General features: G+C 47.1%; 1 protein-coding gene across 1 annotated transcript in view; it reads right to left on the bottom strand.

Annotated features, from left to right (window-relative positions):
- LOC139051707 (uncharacterized) overlaps positions 1 to 17743 on the bottom strand; it is a 133879-nt gene that overhangs the window by 9691 nt on the left and 106445 nt on the right. The window contains exons 12-16 of the mRNA XM_070528674.1: positions 14161 to 14268; positions 10540 to 10598; positions 5887 to 6010; positions 3777 to 3889; positions 3124 to 3229 (exon numbers count right to left, since the gene is read on the bottom strand). Of these exons, the coding sequence (XP_070384775.1) occupies positions 3161 to 3229; positions 3777 to 3889; positions 5887 to 6010; positions 10540 to 10598; positions 14161 to 14268 (473 nt within the window). The 3' untranslated portion in view covers positions 3124 to 3160. The remainder of the gene's footprint in view (positions 1 to 3123; positions 3230 to 3776; positions 3890 to 5886; positions 6011 to 10539; positions 10599 to 14160; positions 14269 to 17743) is intronic.

The following is a 17743-nucleotide window of genomic DNA, read 5'->3' as shown; positions in this document are numbered from 1 at the left end:
CGCCGGGTGTTACAAAGGCAGTCTTCTCGCGGTCGAGATCGTCCACGGCAATCTGCCAATAGCCGGAGCGAAGGCCAATTGAGGAGAAATAGCGAGCACCGTGGAGGCAGTCAAGGGCGTCATCAATCCGAGGTAGGGGATACACGTCCTTCTTGGTAACCCTGTTAAGGTGCCGATAATCCACGCAAAAGCGCCATGAGCCATCCTTCTTATTTACCAGCACAACCGGAGACGCCCAAGGACTACATGACGGTTCAATAATGTTCTTGGCAAGCATTTTGCGAACTTCGGTGTGAATCACTTGACGCTCAGCCGGTGATACTCGATACGGGCAGCGATGAATAGGAGGGGCATCTCCGGTATTAATGCGATGTTTAACAACTGTTGTTTGGGCCAAAGGACGATCGTTAAAGTCAAAAATATCTTGGTAGGAAATCAGAACGTGGTAGAGCGCACGAGCGTGCTCGGACGGCATGTCGGGTGCAATCATTTTCTGTAAGTTGGCGATGGTATAAGTTGCCGACTGCGATGGTAGAGGAGGATCGGTTGAATTGTCGTCTACCGAAATCGATGCTACAGAGTGATCCTCGAATGAGCAAAGTTGGGCCAGAGACATCCCGCGTGGCAGCACTTGTGTCGTCAAGGCAAAATTGACCACTGGCAGGCAGACGCAATTCGCCGTAATAGATAAAATAGTATGAGGTAGTGTGATCCCGTGCGTAAGGAGGACGTCTTGCATAGGAGCCGCGATGTAGTGACCGTCGGGCACTGGTGGGGATGACACGAAGTCAACGTAAGTCAGTGCCGAAGGTGGCAAGCGAACGAAGTCGACGGAACTGAGGCGAGGAAGGTGTGGTTCAGCGGGATCCAGAACAGGCAGGTCGAGGCGGAGAGTACTGGCGGAGCAATCGATGAGAGCAGAAAGTGCGGAGAGGAAGTCGAGGCCGAGGATGATGTCGTGGGGACAGTGAGCGATGACTGTGAAGAGCACGGTAGTGGAGCGATCGGCGAAGGAGACGCGGGCGGCACACATACCAATTACGGGGGCTGTTCCGCCATCGGCGACACGCACAACAGGCGTCGTGGCGGGCGTGATTATTTTCCTCAGCCGGTTACGAAGATCCGCGCTCATCACCGACAAATGCGCCCCAGTGTCTATGAGAGCTGATACAGGAACACCGTCGACTTGCACGGAAAGAAGGTTCAGATGAGTGGGCAACGTCAGGAGAGGATTTGGCGGCGTAGGGAGCAATGCAGCGTCACCTCGAGGCGCTGCATCGTCTAGTTTTCCGGCTGGGAGCGGCGCCCGAAGGGAGTCGGCGAATAGGAACGACGGGGCTGGGGAGAGCGAGATTGTCGTCGTTGGGGCGAAGGCGAACGAGAATAGGGGTGGTTCGGCGCAGGAGAATTGGTGGCGGCATTATCTGAGCGGGCAGCATAGGGACGAGAAAGGCCACCTGGGGGGCGAGAGTAGGCAGTATATGCAGACTGGTTCAGGGAACTCCAGCGACTGCGGCAGTGCCGAGAAATGTGCCCAATTCGATGGCAGTGAAAACAAATTGGCTTGTCGTCTGCAGTGCGCCATTCAGAGGGGTTGCGGAAACGGGGCGGGTAAGAAGGTGCCGGACGGGGTGGAATCGAAGATGCCGGGTGGGGATCAGGGCGATGGGCCGAGCAGATGGTGTGAATACCCATGTTGGCGAACTCCTGGCGGACAACTGCCTGGATCAGGGAAACAGTGACTGCAGGTGCATTGGAGGGGCTGGAGTCGAACGCAGCAGGATAGGCGGCCTCGATCTCACGCCGGACAATCCTGGTAACATCGCCAGTGCTGTTGGGACGAGGAGCGTCGGCACAGGAAGATGTCGCTGGGGTGTTGGGCAGACGGGCAAACTGTTGGTCGATACGTCGGCTTTTAGCGAATTCCAGGCGGCGGCACTCTTTTATAACTGCATCCACCGTCGCGACGTTCTTAAATACGAGCAAGTTGAAGGCGTCATCGGCAATGCCTTTGAGGATGTGGGAGACCTTGTCGGACTCAGCCATGTGTGCGTCAACTTTGCGGCATAGCGCCAAGACGTCCTGAAGGTACGTGACGAAGGGCTCCCTTGACGTCTGCACACGACCGGAAAGCGCCTTCTGCGCGCCAAGTTGGTGACCGTAGGGGTTGCCGAACAAGTCTCGAAGCTTTCGCTTAAGCGAATCCCAACTGGTCAGCTCATCTTCGTGCGTCCGATACCAAACTCGAGGTGTGCCACCGAGGTAAAAGACGACGTTGGCGAGCATGATAGTTGGGTCCCACCGGTTATTGCGGCTGACGTGTTCGTAAAGGCTGATCCAGTCCTCGACGTCTTCCCCATCTTTTGCCGAGAATATGCCAGGATCACGGGGAGCGGAGAGGGTGATGTAGGTTGTCGAAGTGGCAGCAGGTGTCGGAGCCGGTGGAGTCGGGTTGGCATCGCCGGGAGCCATGAAGGTAGGCTCGACGTACCGTCCACTGCGAAGCTCCGTGACGAGGTACAGGGAACGTCCACCTCCACCAAATATGTTACGTAGGAAGACACCGACGAAAAGCTATTTACAAGTATATTTACAAGGCAATACGCCGCAGTTGACCAAGAGGCAACAGCCCGCGCTAGCTTCCAAACGTCGTCTTCGTCTTCTTCCTTCTCGGCTCTTCGTCATTGGGAATACTACCACGTAGCAATATTACTGAATTTTTGTACATTCAGGCGTAGCATACAAATTTCGTCCGCTTTAGATATGCTATCGGATGCAATTCATATCATTTTTCCTAGCTGAGTTAGAGTGTTTCTGAGTTAGAGAAATCTAATAGTTTCGTTTTATGACAGTTATTGATTTTTGCCAATTTTAAATAAAAATTTACAACCTTAATAAAAAGTTCGAAACAAGCAGTCACTAGATTTTAAGGTTTTTATTTAACTGCAACAAACTTTACGGTGCTGTTGTCGCTGAGAAAAACCAATTCGCCTTTTACAGATGTTTACATTAGAGCATCCGAGCTAAAGCATCCCCTTAACGGGTTTCGTGATAATTGCGCAATACTTTGCAATGCGCACACCGTCACGCGTATTTCAAATATGAAAACCAGACGATTCTTACGGTGTCCATACAGGGCGATACTTCTGGAGACAGGAAGTTATGAAGGCGCTGTGTCTGAGTCCACAGCAGTGGGTGGGCGTAGGCAATTCGGCCTGGCTGCTAGGCCCTGTCAAGAACAGAAGTTTTTTGAAAAGAAGGGTTTACGACCAGATGTATAAGGGTGTGAAAATAGTTTGTAGGTTTTTTGCAGGCGGAATCACATACGAATTTAACAGCGCCAGAAGCGAATCGAATGATCGAATGGAGAATCTAATATACATACATATATATATATATATATATATATATATATATATATATATATATATATATATATATATATATATATATATATATATATATATATATATATAATTTATAGCCTGCGAATACCGAATCAGCCTTGTCACGCTTCAAATCATTCTTCCCGCTTTGGAATTCACAACGTGAGAACGTTTCTGTGGTCACACTGCGTATTAGAAACATCGCTTAATGACTGCCATAATTAGCCTGGTCGTTCAGGTTTTTGGTTTAAGAAAGCAAAATTTATTCACTGGCGTTCACGAAAAAGTGGGCAACAAAAACGTTGCGCAACAGCGCGAAAGAATATGCCGTAGCATTTTCTGAAAAAATGTTGATGTCACGATCTGTGCCGAGTGCAAGGTATTACTCACCAGAAATGAAGGACGTTGCAGCAATGTCTGCTGCGGTGACGAGTGCGTGGCGGCGGTGCACGTAACTGATCGTCCCAGCGGGCCCACTAAGCCCGCTTGGGCTGAAACACCGTCTGGGTAAAACAGAGCAACGTTGAGGTGAGCTGCTTGTTAGCAGTAATGAGCGGAGTTTCGTGCCATCACACTACAACAAATTTATATTCGGTGCGGTGACTTTTCCACGTTTCCTCCTCCCACACTCCGACAGGAGCCTAGAAGGCACACCCATTAGGGGCCTTTAAAGGATACCCAACGGAGCTTTAAGGGATACCCTACAAGGACCTTTAAAGGATACCCAAAAGGGACCTTTAAGGGATAAATAAATGATAGAGACAAGAATGAGCAAAAGGGGGAAAATTCGGTGATTTGGTATGCTGAAGCGATTTGGTATGCATCAAGCGAGCAACGCAAGCCCAGAATGGAATACATGGCATCGCTTGCCGTCATGACTCAGACTGTGGTTGGTCAGCACGAGTATGACGACGGAGCGCGAAGACACAGCCATCCGAACCTGCCATTAAGGCGCGCTGCCACCTATAATAAACGCCTTGGAGCTGCTACTGTCTGGTGTGCCATTGCAGCCCTAACTGCTGCCAAGATCGTGCACGCTATTGACAGTCCCCTGGCTATACGCTGCAGTAGCCTCGCCCCCTGCTCGTGGAGATCTATTTGTCCGGGCCTATATACCTACACCACCTATATAAGTGTGCGCGTACGCTTCGCTCAGAACCACTGTGCAGCTGTCATTATAACGAGCGACACCGTATCACCCTTCTCCCACTTGACGTTCTCTTTTCTTTCTGCCCCAAGCCCTTCCCCAGCTTGGATGAGCAGGACAAAATCTCCACTTTGCTTCCATACCGTTCTCTCTCTTTTGTCACACAATCGCATAGATGAGTGCGCAAGAAGAATATTGTGCAAAAATAATAATGTGCAAGAATGATATTGTCTAACAAGGATGCAGTGCACGAAGTGTGCAAGATGAGTGTGCAAGAAGAGCATGAAACAATGGAGGAACACCTTCCAACCGCCGCGGTAGACCATCGGCTATGGCGTTGCACTTTTGCACGCTCGAAGTCGCGGGTTGGATTCACGGCTACGAAGACCGCATTTTGGTGGGAGCACCGTGCAGAATCTCTCGCGTACTTGTATTTGGATGGCTGCTTAAGGAATCCAAGGTGACAAACATAATTCCGGTTAACAACCGCTACGCCGCATTTCAATCAGAGTATGGTTACGGTATGTGAAACCGCAGAAAAATCTGAGGTTAACACCGCGCTGTGTCCATCCCCAAATCTCTTTTTGTGTTGCGCTGCTCCAAATAATAATGAAATACCAATGTGACCAGTAAACCGCACTTCTTTCGCTGTCTTCACTTGACGTCATTAAATCTATAACCTGGCAGACTGGTAATGTAACTGCATCACCTTGGTAAATGGTTAACCTATTCTTGTTGCGTGTTAGAAATCTGCTTACACGTGTTTCGAATGAGTACCGAAAGGAACCGCATGTCCCAATGACGTACTTCACCAGCGCAGACGTCTTCCCCGGAATAGTACGAAAACTACACTGAAAAATATTTTACACCCTTAAAAGGAAAAAAAATTGTCTAAATAGGTCTATAACTAGCACCCTTATAACCAAAAAAGGGGCGTAAGGCTGGAAGTTAAAAACACTTATATTTTGTTACTTTTAAGCGTGTAAATTTACAGTGAGACAAGCACGAGGAAAAAGGCACTACACAAGCGCTTGAGTTGTGATAGTCTTCTTCCTCATCTCACTGTAAAAAAGTTTACGCCAGCAAAAGTAAAAATGAAATGAGAAATGGTGTAAAAGGGTGTATAACTCACATCCTTAAACCAAGACTTCGCTAGACGTTAAATGAGCACACATATGCCTTCGATGGTACGCCCTGCTCATTTGTAGCAAAGAAAGAGAAAAACTGAAATTTCCTCGCAAAGGACCCTTACCTGCTCATCAGTACCCCATTAAAGTCTAGAGTTGGGAACGTTTCTTGAACGTAGTCTCTTCCGCGAAAGTGCGGGTACGACGGACGTCTCTGTGAACTCACCCATGCGGGTGGGTATGGCATCGTGCACCGCTGAGGAGAAGCCATAATAGCATGCTGCAGGGAAGATATCATTGGCCCGCCGCATCCATAACAGTGGAATGTTCCCAACAACGGCGGTGCACACCTAAAAGGAAGAGCGAGAGTACTTGTTTTATATGGGTGTTAGCTTTCCAGTGTACCTGGTGGAATGTGAAAGAGTTCCGCAAGAAAATCACCTAGCCTAACGTAACCTATTAGGGGCATGACGACATCTGTTATGCGGTTGTGACTTCATGCGAATGCGCTAATTAGGTTTTGTTGTAATATTACAACAAGTCCAGTTATTACATACGCTTCTCGTGTGTTTTGAGCCAGTACTTGAGGGGAGCCAAGGTCACCATTTTTGTCCGCGCTGTGAACCTCGCTAATCTTCCGGTCGCGAGTTTCGGGTAGCCATGTTGGCCTAAGGAGTGCGCCTACAGTGCTCGAGCTCACGTAAGTAGCTTTCTCGCCATCATGGCGAGAAAGTTACACACACACACACACACGCACACGCACAGACAAATCCATCTGCCATATATATAGAGGTGAACAGTTTTTGCGTGGACAAACGCATTTCCCACGTGTTTACCGCTAAATCCCAAAGATGTTTGCTTCGTGCACTCGTCCAACGTACGATGTGCGCCCTTTGGATAAACTTCTTACGTAGGCGCCATCACCACAATTTCATCGATGGCTTTTTTTATGAAATCGAGCTATCAGAAAGCAGCCGAGGCACCTTGATAAGACGTTTGTCTCTAGAACGTGAAGTTTATGAATGGATTGCGCAGATATGAAATTTTTAACGTACACGTATTGAAGGAAGATTTATTTAGGGATAAAAACGAAAGTCTTCATCGAAACGCAGAGCATTTTTGCCGGTGTGTGCAAAGTCACCTGCATGTTAATGATCTGCATGCCTGAAATGGTACGCCCACTTTCTGAGGCACTTTACCCCTTTTCGCAGCTTCTATGCAACAGTGTTCTAGTTCATATGTTGCCCCCCCCCCCCCCCCTCCGCCGCTTCTTTGTTCTGTGTCTGCATGGGTATTGGTTCAGCTTCCATGCCTCGACTGCTGCATAGTTAGTTGATTTCTCTTTTGTTTCAAGTAAATCCTACTTGCCTGGTGGGGAGCCATCTGCCGCACATGAGACAGCGCAGGTTTCACTTTGTGTTCCATTAATTATAACTCTAAGCTTCTAGTCTCTACCACAGAAAGTCTGGAGCACACACAGACGCCATAAAGTAATATTTTGCTCGCTTTCTGCATTTATGAAAACAAAAAAAAGCAAGTGGGTACACTAATGCGTCTGAACCAGAAGCCCAGACAACTTGGGCTATACACCACGATGATTTTTTTTTTTTACATCTGCACCTGGCGCCCAGTCTTGCGCTTACTAAGCGCAGACAAAAAAAATCCAAATTGGGCATATCCAGGCTCTTGGATTGATTTTGAGAAATCTAAGAGCGCTGAAGTCTCCTCGGTGGCGCTAAATGTGCTGCGAGCCTTAGCCTTAAAGAATACCGCAATACCCGTGCAGTTTCGAGCCAGTGTTACCCAGCACTGAGAAGGTGAACATTCTTTAGCGACTGCAGTGTTGGTACAAGAAGCCGTGTGCTGATGAACGATTTGGTTTACGGCTCTCTAGGGCACCGTGCTTTTTTTGTTCTCCGTGTGTCTTAGTAGGTGCGTTTTACAGTTGTTTTTTTTTTCCGTAGCAATAGTAGCTAGCTAAACTGGAATGGCCAAACTGGCTGCCTTGATAGGAACTCCGATCCTGCGGTGCCAATAAAACAACGTTTGGGCGGAGCAATGCAACAGCCATGGTCGTGTTCAGAACTGCGAGCGCGTCTGCCTAGGTGAGCCGTATCGTCTGTTCCCAGTTGTCGCGCGTAACGCAACTCGTCGACTCATAACAATTTGCTCGTGAGGTGTGTTGGAATGAAGAAGCGCTCATTTAGAAGTATCCCTCATCTATCGTGCACTCGTTTATACCCTATATCTTTGAACAATTTCTTTGCTAAACGGCAATATTTTTGTCGGTTAAGGCTGCGTTCAGCTTCAGGCATATGCAAACATATCGGTTCGCGTTTTGTGTGCGGTTTTTCAGTTCGGGTTTTCATTCGGTTAGACCCTCTGGCTTGTAACCGATGCGTAGCATGCTGTCAGCTGTTCCGCGACGTTTCTTTTATTGAAAATCTATTGCAGGCAACGTATGCCCACCAATCTCGCCTGACGATCGAAACAACGTTTCCGCACAGTTCTCGCCTACGGTATTCAACAACGGCTTCTCGTTGATAGTTTCTTACCCACAGTGTCGTCCACAATGAGCATTACTCGCAGCTCCTTTGCTCAATGTCGAATCGGTTACTTCAACAGAACAATGGCCACACATAATTTGTGCCGGTGTATGCCACGGTAGACCGCTGCGATTAAAGCGGAGGGCATAAGTTTTGGAGTACATGTCAAGGCGAGTACACAAACACCGCCAGCACCGAAAACATGGAAGTTTACAGCTCAATTCGCTAAAGAAAACCGTGGAACGGCGACAATTCACATAGGATGGGAATGAGTGATTAGCACATGGACGAGTTCTTGTGTTGGTATTTACTTCCCTTTGCCCACCCGTATCTGTATAAATCTCAAATCAATCGTACATAATCAAATGTAGAACGCCATAAGGCACTACGCAAATGCGAAGTACTGTATATTAAATTATAGTTGTAACGCAGAATATTGTTAAAAAAGAACAAAGTTCAGGCAAAACCATTTAATAACCATCATTCCCCCATTGGCTTAACTACGACGCTTGCAGGTTCCGCAGACGCGCCGCAGTTCGCTTTTTTTTTTTTCAGGAATCATGTCTGTTGTCAACTTTGCGGCCCCAGAAAGCCGTTGTAGGCACTTGTCGCTCGCGTTGATATGATGAACCACATCGCAACACTGTTAAGGTAGGAATAGTACTAAAGCGTACGTACAGCACTGCCTCCAGCGTGCGAGAATACGGCTACAGAAACTAAGGTTTGACGAACAAGCTCCAGAAGCATTCTTCAGGGACTTCATTTTTCAGTGTCTATGACGTACACCCGTGAGCGAAACTATACGGACACCAGCATCACCAAAAATAAAACAGAATTCTTCGTAATTAAGAAGCATAAACGGAAACAGACGATTGCACTAGAAAATGTTTAATGCCAAATTTGGCCTGCATTCTTTCATTTCAGGTTGCATTCACAGACAGAGGGGAAAATGAGTTTTATTGCGCAATTCCTGGTCGGTATTCTTTTGCACACGGGTGCACGTCGGTGCCTAGCCTCACTCACGCCAACTTTGGCCAATGTGCATGTGTACTGATAAGCAGTTTGGCAATGTACAACCGAAACCAAGGGGTGTGTGATAATGGGCATTTGTCACTAGATATATGTGCCTCAAAAGACATAATGTGGCCACTGGATTTATGCAGCTGGGCTCGTACCCGATTAGGCACTTGCCCTATCCGGTACGACCAACCGGGCATGTAACTTTAGCTATGTGAGCAATCTCTGCCGATTCTCAAGAATAGGTATGCCCAAACGGGTAGGTACGGGTGTGTACCTACCCAGCAAAGGTTACAAGCAAAGCACAGGTGCGACATAGAAAGGTTTTGAGAAAGAGAAAAAGAGATTAAGCCAATGCAAAAATGCTAGAATGAGAAGCATGTATGGAAATCAATGAAAAGCGTGCATTAACTCAAGCAAGTTAGGTGACTATTTGTCACCACCCCATTTGAACGGGGCTGCCAATAAATCGTCATAACATCGTCACCACATGAAGTTTCATAACTGAGCTACATAGTGGAAGCTAGCCCTGCGATTGCTGCGCTACCATCGCAGTCGCGATTATTACATGGATTTGTCTGGTCGTCGCGCGTGTGGTTCCAGACATTTTTGTGGCGTTGTTTACTACGCGTAATCCGCCGTTGCTGACCAAAATATTGAAGCCATCCACTTTTCTGAACGTGCAAGTGGATCAGACTCTGCACGCATGCCTAATCTCTGTTAATTATGGAATTTATAATGATCATATTTTGATGAAATCTGCGTAACAAGAATCGTTCCCATGATGGCTGAATGGCCAAGCTTAAAGCGCTACCAGACAATTGCAGCAACGTTTTTCCCCAGCATTTTCACTTGCAAACTATTCTCTTTGCAAGCAAAGTTGTAGCTTTAACACAAGGAATATTTCCTTCGATCACTTCTCGACAACCGACACTAAAGATCAAGGCTGTAGTCCTCGTTGCATACATCATTGCACTGACTTCGAGAACCAGTGAGATGAAGACCGGGTGTTTTTCCCTGTGCACAAGGCATCCCTCATGCTGTGCAAATTTGCCAGCATGAGAATCACGTTAAAACACACTCACGCTGTTGGCACCACGTTCTGGTCCTAACTCCGATATGTCAATAATAAAATGTTGGCTACTTGGTTGTGGCGCCCTATTTTGCAGCCCTAAGCACAGGTCGGGACTGCCATAAACCTCTTCCTAAATATTACGGCAAATTGAAGCCGCACTGAGTACAATTTCACTTCAATTTCAGTTCGAGGTCTACATTATCCAAGAAAAAATAACTACACAGCTTTCTATCTTACTCACGAAGTTCATGAAGTGAAATGCGACGTTCAAACTGGCATCCAAAACCCCACAGCGAGTTCCTGCAAGGAGGAAAAGCGTATCCATGATTATGCTCCGAATAGCCATCACAACTACTTCAATCACAGCGCATTCAGGTTGTTAGCGTTCGATGGGCAGCCGCTACGGTGTACCACAGCTCCTCCACTTATTCCGCATGCCCTGATCGCTAGATTTAATAGTGAGCTGCGAAGAACCGAACGTTCTTTGAAAGATGTAAACGAACTTATTTTCCAACGAATTTCTATTCTGTATGAATCGTTAATATCCCTTAGCTATTCTATCACGTCGTCGCGTTTGGCGTGTTTCTCTTAGTGAGAATCAAGTGTAGCTACAGAAAAAATGATACACCAAGATTAGGGACAACGTGGTTTCGCCTCAAAACATCAAACCGTAACTTGCTCGAAATTTTTGCATTGCTAGCATTTGTGATGAGGAAATATAGACTACCATCGTAATATTTCGCACCCTAACAGGATATCCCGTATCTCATAACGCAAACTTTTCTTGTAGTGGGACCTGAGGTCAAGTTTTGCAAACATTCTTTCCGCTAACTTCGTTTCTGTCGCATCGCGAAGTCAAGTCCGGTTTTAACAGTGACGTGGTATCGCGAGGTGCAATCATGTAGAAAATAATGGAAACTGCAGAGTTTTGCAAGAGATGGCGCTTGACGTCTCATCTGCATACCAGTAGCGATTCTCTCACATAAAAATTTTGTTCCCGTGTTGCCAAACATTGAGGCAGTTCTGTAACTACGAAGCCTGTATTGCCATGGCCACAGATGTTCAACAGTATAACATGTGCACTCTTGCGTCATCTTCTTTTAGATTGAAACGCTACAGCAAACAGCTTTCGTACAATGCCTGCCACATGAATTGGCCTGCTTCGCAGTGATCCTCTCAATGAGATTCTTCGCTAAACGTTGATTTTGTTCCTTCAAGATAGCCAGGAGGGCACTAAATTCGCGGAGATGGATGCGACGGTAGACTGCTGCCATTAAAGCCGAGGACCTAACTGCCAGAGCACTTGTCAAGGTGAGGTACGATGCGAAAACCACCGTGGCGACAATCGCGAAGCTTCCAATTGAATTCCTTAGGGAGAACTCGAGCGCTGCGATCATTTAGATATCGAGGGGATCAAAGCTAATTGTCTGGTCTTCGTGCTTGTGGTCAGATCCAATGCCCATACTGGAATCTATGCGAACATGAGTTTAAGTAAAACGGTTAACTGAATCTTTCGCAGCTAACGGAGATGCGCACAATTTGGTGATGACCGGTGCATGCACTGAAAGGTACGACACGTATCAAGCAAAGAGGACTCAAAAATTCTGTTCCTCATGTGTCACCATAGGACACACCAGTTAGCCGGGAGATTGGCCAAAAGCGGGCGCACCCCCAGTTGACACACACCAAATGGCTAAGTCACAGAAAGTAAATAGAAGAACGGTCTCATATATATATATATATATATATATATATATATATATATATATATATATATATATATATAACGAACGAGAAGAAAGGGGGTAAACCGAGGGGCCCGATTTTTATTAGTCATATCATAAGAAGCCAACAAACACTGACACCAAGGACAACATAGGGGAAATTACTTGTGCTTAATAAATGAAATAAAGAAATGATAAAGTAACGGAAATTAAAGTGGATGAAAAAATAACTTGCCGCAGGTGGGAACCGAACCCACAACCTTCGCATTTCGCGTGCGATGCTCTACCAATTGAGCTACCGCGGCGTCGTTTTCCCATCCACTTTCTTGGGTATTTTTGTGTCCTAGTAGAACCCTGGGAGTGTTAGCCAGCGCCACCACTCACAGACGTTGGCGGCGGACGTGGAACGTCTTTATTGCCGCAGGCGTCACGAGAACGTGATCTTTTAGGGTGAAGGCAACTGGTCAATAAACCCACATATGCTACCTGAAGGCATCAATGTTGCCAGATTCGAGACCCTCGTTATGTAATGAACGTAAGAATGTAAGAATCTGAATGTAAGAAGGGTCTCGAATCAGGCAACATTGATGCCTTCACATAGCATATGTGGGTTTATTGACCAGTTGCCTTCACCCTAAAAGATCACGTTCTCGTGACGCCTGCGGCAAAAAAGACGTTCCACGTCCGCCGCCAAGGTCTGTGAGTGATGGCGCTGGCTATAACACTCCCAGGGTTCTACCAGGACACATAAATACCCAAGAAAGTGGAAGGGAAAACGACGCCGCGGTAGCTCAATTGGTAGAGCATCGCACGCGAAATGCGAAGGATGTGGGTTCGGTTCCTACCTGCGGCAAGTTGTTTCTTCATCCACTTTAATTTCCATTACTTTATCATTTCTTTATTTCATTTATTAAGCACAAGTAATTTCCTCTACGTTGTCCTTGGCGTCAGTGTTTGTTGGCTCCTTATGATATGACTATATATATCTGTGAGCCAACGTTATACTCTCATGTTTTATGTAGCAGTCGTTCACAGTTGGATATGTCCATTCCGGAGAATTCGCCAGGCGGGAATACTGGGGTAGGAGTCCGTTAAATATAATTCGCCACACCATTAACCGATAGGTGTACTTGATAGCGGCCTGTGAGCCGACATATAATGTCTTCTGGTTTTATGTTGAACGCTATTTCTTTTCTTGATGAGCTGAAATGGGTTTGCAGAGATGTTCTCTGTTAAAGGGAACAATTGAGCGCAGAGATTGTCAAGATTTTGCTCTCTCGCAAGAGTACAATCGCCTACATTTATTGCAGGTAACTTGTCGTTGCTAGCTCTGACTCCTGTCGATACACCTGTGCAGTGCACCATCATTGCTTCCGCAGGTGCTTGCGGCTAGCGCGCTAGCAGAGCGAGAGGCACCCATATGAGTGTTGCCTTTAACAGTGGGCCACAGTGTACATGCGTGATCTGCACACATGGTTTTCGCACTGCACGTCGTGAGAACCTTCGTATAATCTTTGTATATGGGTCTCAAAATATGTCCGCCAAAATACCGACCGACTTATGACCACTGAAACAGCGACCGACCAAGCAGCAGCCAGGCAGCAATTGACGCCAAACGCGCTAAAGTGTACATTAAATAATATCACAGATATCTAAACAACACCTAACAGAAATGCAAAAATGGACATTATACTGCGCTTTGAACCCTACTTCTATCTTATAATTCCTCTGTAAAAGCTTCCTAAACGTTGTAACGCTTGAATCCGTATGTCAGCTCTGTCAGCTTTAGCTGCCTAACAGATGCAGTTTACAGAACGAGGTGTCTTTCTTTGCTCTGGAGTTAGGAATTTGTAAATTTCGTGTGTCAATGCTTTCGTAACTTAAACACAACTGGGTATTTTTGTGAGCAATTCGAGGCTAATAATTGCTTCGTAAAATTACCAGACTTTCCAGACCAGACCAGATTTACCAGACCAGAATTGCCAAGAGAAACTTTTCTCGCATGCATTTCAATGGAAAAATCGGACTCTCCTGCGATCTAAGGAGCTTCCTCTCAAGATTTTCGTATAACTGCGCAAGCCGTTCCAGTGCAGACACCGTTGCGTACATACGAAAGATAAGAACCAAGCGATTCTTACCGTGTACATAAAAAATGGCGATAGGCCCGCACACCAAAATCAAGAAGGCACTATGTCTTCGCCCGTAGTAGCCGGCTGGTGAGGCCTGTCCGATTAGGCTGCTGGAGCCTGTCAAAAGCAGAAGTGTTTGCGAAGGAAGGTTTAGAATCGGATGTAGCGTTGTGCGATAAGTATCGTTTGAGACTTATTCAAACACGAAACCATCAGTGCTAGAAGCAAATCGAACCGAATATCAATACCTTTCGAGTAGCTTGCGAATACGGTATCGTCTTCATAAAATTCTTACAACTTGCACATCCTGCTTTTCACAACGTTGAAAAGTCTGCCATTACACTGTGCATCTTAAAGCAAGCTTTGTTAAATGTGACATTGTATCTTTTTTCACACTCGAGGGTCATCGAAGCACAGGCGGCCATGAAATATTGAAGAATATAAGGATAGCACTGTGGTCCTATAAACATTTCTATATATCCTCGTGGCCTAAGCAGTAATGCATTTTGTCTGTGGAGATGACAAAGCAAAGAAAAACGAATTTTGTCGAGTCCAAAAGGTATGGGAAGACGGTGGCACTGTCCGATGAAGTTGTGTGGCTATGAAACGCATTGGGGCTTTATCTCACGAAAGGACGCAGATGCTCCATTTCACGAAAGGATACCTGCTGACAAATACTACGTCTAATCACAATTTCATTTGCATCGATTGTGGTTCAGATAAAAATTATAGGGTTCTCAGGAAGGCGTCGTGCTCTAGTACCTTATGTCTAGTGTTGATTGGATTACAATTATCACGGTTTTACTTTGATTTGACAATACCGTGTGGACGACGTGACTTACGCATTCGGCAACTAATAAAAATTTTCGCGCCCTGCCACTCTGTGAAGAAGGATAACCAGCGAAGGTCTATGCGGTTGACCATATTGATAAGTATATTCATGTGTATGGTTGCTGTTATATTGATTGAATAGAGACAGACACGTAAGTTGGTGGTTTTCTATCGTCTTTACGTTAATTCGTTACCAAAGTTACCAGAGCTTTGTCGTTGTGGTACACTGCGACCGGTTGTACTGCTATGCTAGGCGCGTCCTTGCCAAAGACTAAAAGCTATACACGACCGGTGATGCGTGGTCGGCACATTGACGTCCACGTAGCAGTCAAGTTCTAACAGTTCCAACAGCAGAGATACGATCCATTTGCCGTCGGCGCGTGCTATATCCACGTCAAACTCAACGATTAGTAGGTACCCTACTACGTTTTATTACGCTTTTCGATCCGCATCTTAAACATATACCGCTTACGGTGAAGCAGCTGGCGTTACCAAAGCCCACGTTATTCTGGAATAGGCGTGTACTGTTGGGGAACCCCATATACAAATGCTCATCGAGTGAATCGAAGCCACAAGAAATCGCGCGGCACGTTTGGTAATTAGAAGCGATGTATTCCAAACAGCATTACTGACATTAAATGTCGCTTGAATTGGGATGAGCTCTGTCCACGTGGGAAAAACTGTCGCTGTCACATTCTTTGAAAATATTGTTACGTAGGAAAACGCAGATGAAAAGCTATATACAAGTATTTTTACAAGAAAATACGCCACACTTGGCCAAGAGGCAACAGCCCGCGCTAGCCTCTAATCGCAGTCGTCGTCTTCACACTGCTCCCCACTTCGTGATCGCAAATAATGTTCCGTAGCACTACCCCTGGCGGCAAAATCGCCATTCAGGAGCGACTAAAGGCCGGACTCGGAAGCAGTGTATAGTAGGCCTTGAGCCTACTGCCATGCAGAACATCACTAGATGCCAGAGGAAAGGACGAGGTTGAACCCACAGGAGCGATTTCGTACGTCACAGGCGTCACGTGGCGCAGCACGCGGTAGGGCCCCGTGTATCGCGAAAGGAGCTTCTCTGAAAGTCCGACGTGATGAGAGGGCGGCCACAGGAGCACGAGCGCACCAAGCGAAAAGTGTAGCTCACGATGGTGCGCGTTTTACTGACACTGATGAGTGGTTTATAAGGCCGTCAGTCGAGCACCGGCAAGCTGGCGTGCATGGTCGGCGAGGGCGATGGCGTCACGCGCATACTCGCTATTTCAGATCACAGCAGGAGGAAGTGCCGTGTCTAGGGGCAAGGTAGGTTCGCTACCATACAAAAGATAAAATGGAGGAAATCCGGCGGTGTCGTGCCGGGAAGAATTGTATGCAAATGTGACGTAAGGAAGGGCAATGTCCCAGTTGTGGTGGTCCTTGGAAACGTACTTGGACAGCATATCGTTAAGAGTACGGTTTAACGGCTTTGTCAGACCATTGGTTTGAGAATTATGTGAGGTAGTCAGCTTGTGTTGAATGGAGCAGGAACGCACAATGTCGGCGATAACTTTCGAGAGGAAGTTTCGACCATGCTCAGTAAGCAGATGTCGCGGGGCACCATGAAGCAAAATAATGTCACGCAAGAGAAAGTCCGTGACGTCAGTGGCGCAAATGGTAGGGAGGGCACGCGTGATCGCGTATCGGGTGGTGTAATCAATTGTGACGGTTACCCATTTGTTCCCGGAGGACGACGTGGGAAAGGGACCGAGGAGGTCTAATCCAATACGAAAGAACGGTTTTACAAGGAGGGTGAGCGGCTGGAGATGACCGGCAGGTAGCACCTGAGGTGTTTTGCGACGCTGGCAGGGATCGCAGGCAGCAACATATCGTCGGATGGCGCGAGCGAGACCTGGCCAATAGAAGCGGCAGTGGACGCGGTCGTACGTGCGGGTTACCCCAAGATGTCCTTCAGTGGGTGCGTCAAGCATCTCAAAGAGCACGGTCAGTCATAGATGTTTTGGCACGACAAGAAGAAGATCAGATCCGTCAGGGAGGAAGTTCCTTCTGTACAGAATACCGCCCTGAAGGACATATCGCTGAACGGATGCGTCGGTAGGTGTAGAGCGCAGATTCTCCATGAGTGCTCGCAGTAATAGGTCTCGGTACTGCTCATCGACGATGTTAGCGAAGGCAGACACAGAGAAAATTCCGTTGGCGCTACTACTGTCGGCGTCGTCAGGCTCATCTACCGGGTAGCGAGACAGGCAGTCAGCGTCCTTGTTAGTCAGCCAGATTTATAGGTGACAGTATACGAATATTCTTGCAGGCGTAAGGCCCAGCGACCAAGTCGTCCTGTAGGATCTATCAGTGAGCATAACCAGCAAAGCGCGTGATGGTCTGTGACAACGAAAAAGGGTCGGCCATATAAATATGGGCGGAATTTAGCAACCGCCAAAACTAGCGCAAGACACTCACGCTCAGTAATGGAATAGTGGCGCTCCGCGGGTGAGAGGAGCCTGTTGGCGCAAGCGATAACAGGGTGGTGGCCGCACCGGCGTTGTGGCAGTACTGCGCCAATTCCATGACCGTTGGAATCAGTACAGACTTCGGTAGGCGCAGAAGGATCCAAATGGGCCATAATGGGAGGCGCAGTGAGAAGGTCGATTAGATGCGAGAATGCAGAGGCCTTGTTATCACCCCACTGTAAAGGGGCGTGTTTTTTCAAAAGCTCGGATAGTCGTCGTGCTATGGCGGCGAAATTTTTCACGAAACGGTGGAAGTG

This window comes from Dermacentor albipictus, unplaced genomic scaffold (genome assembly GCF_038994185.2).
Source record: "Dermacentor albipictus isolate Rhodes 1998 colony unplaced genomic scaffold, USDA_Dalb.pri_finalv2 scaffold_14, whole genome shotgun sequence".
NCBI classification, from domain to species: Eukaryota; Metazoa; Arthropoda; class Arachnida; order Ixodida; family Ixodidae; genus Dermacentor; species Dermacentor albipictus.
The sequence above is the reverse complement of the archived record's forward strand: the minus strand, read 5'-3'. Positions and strand labels throughout refer to the sequence as shown.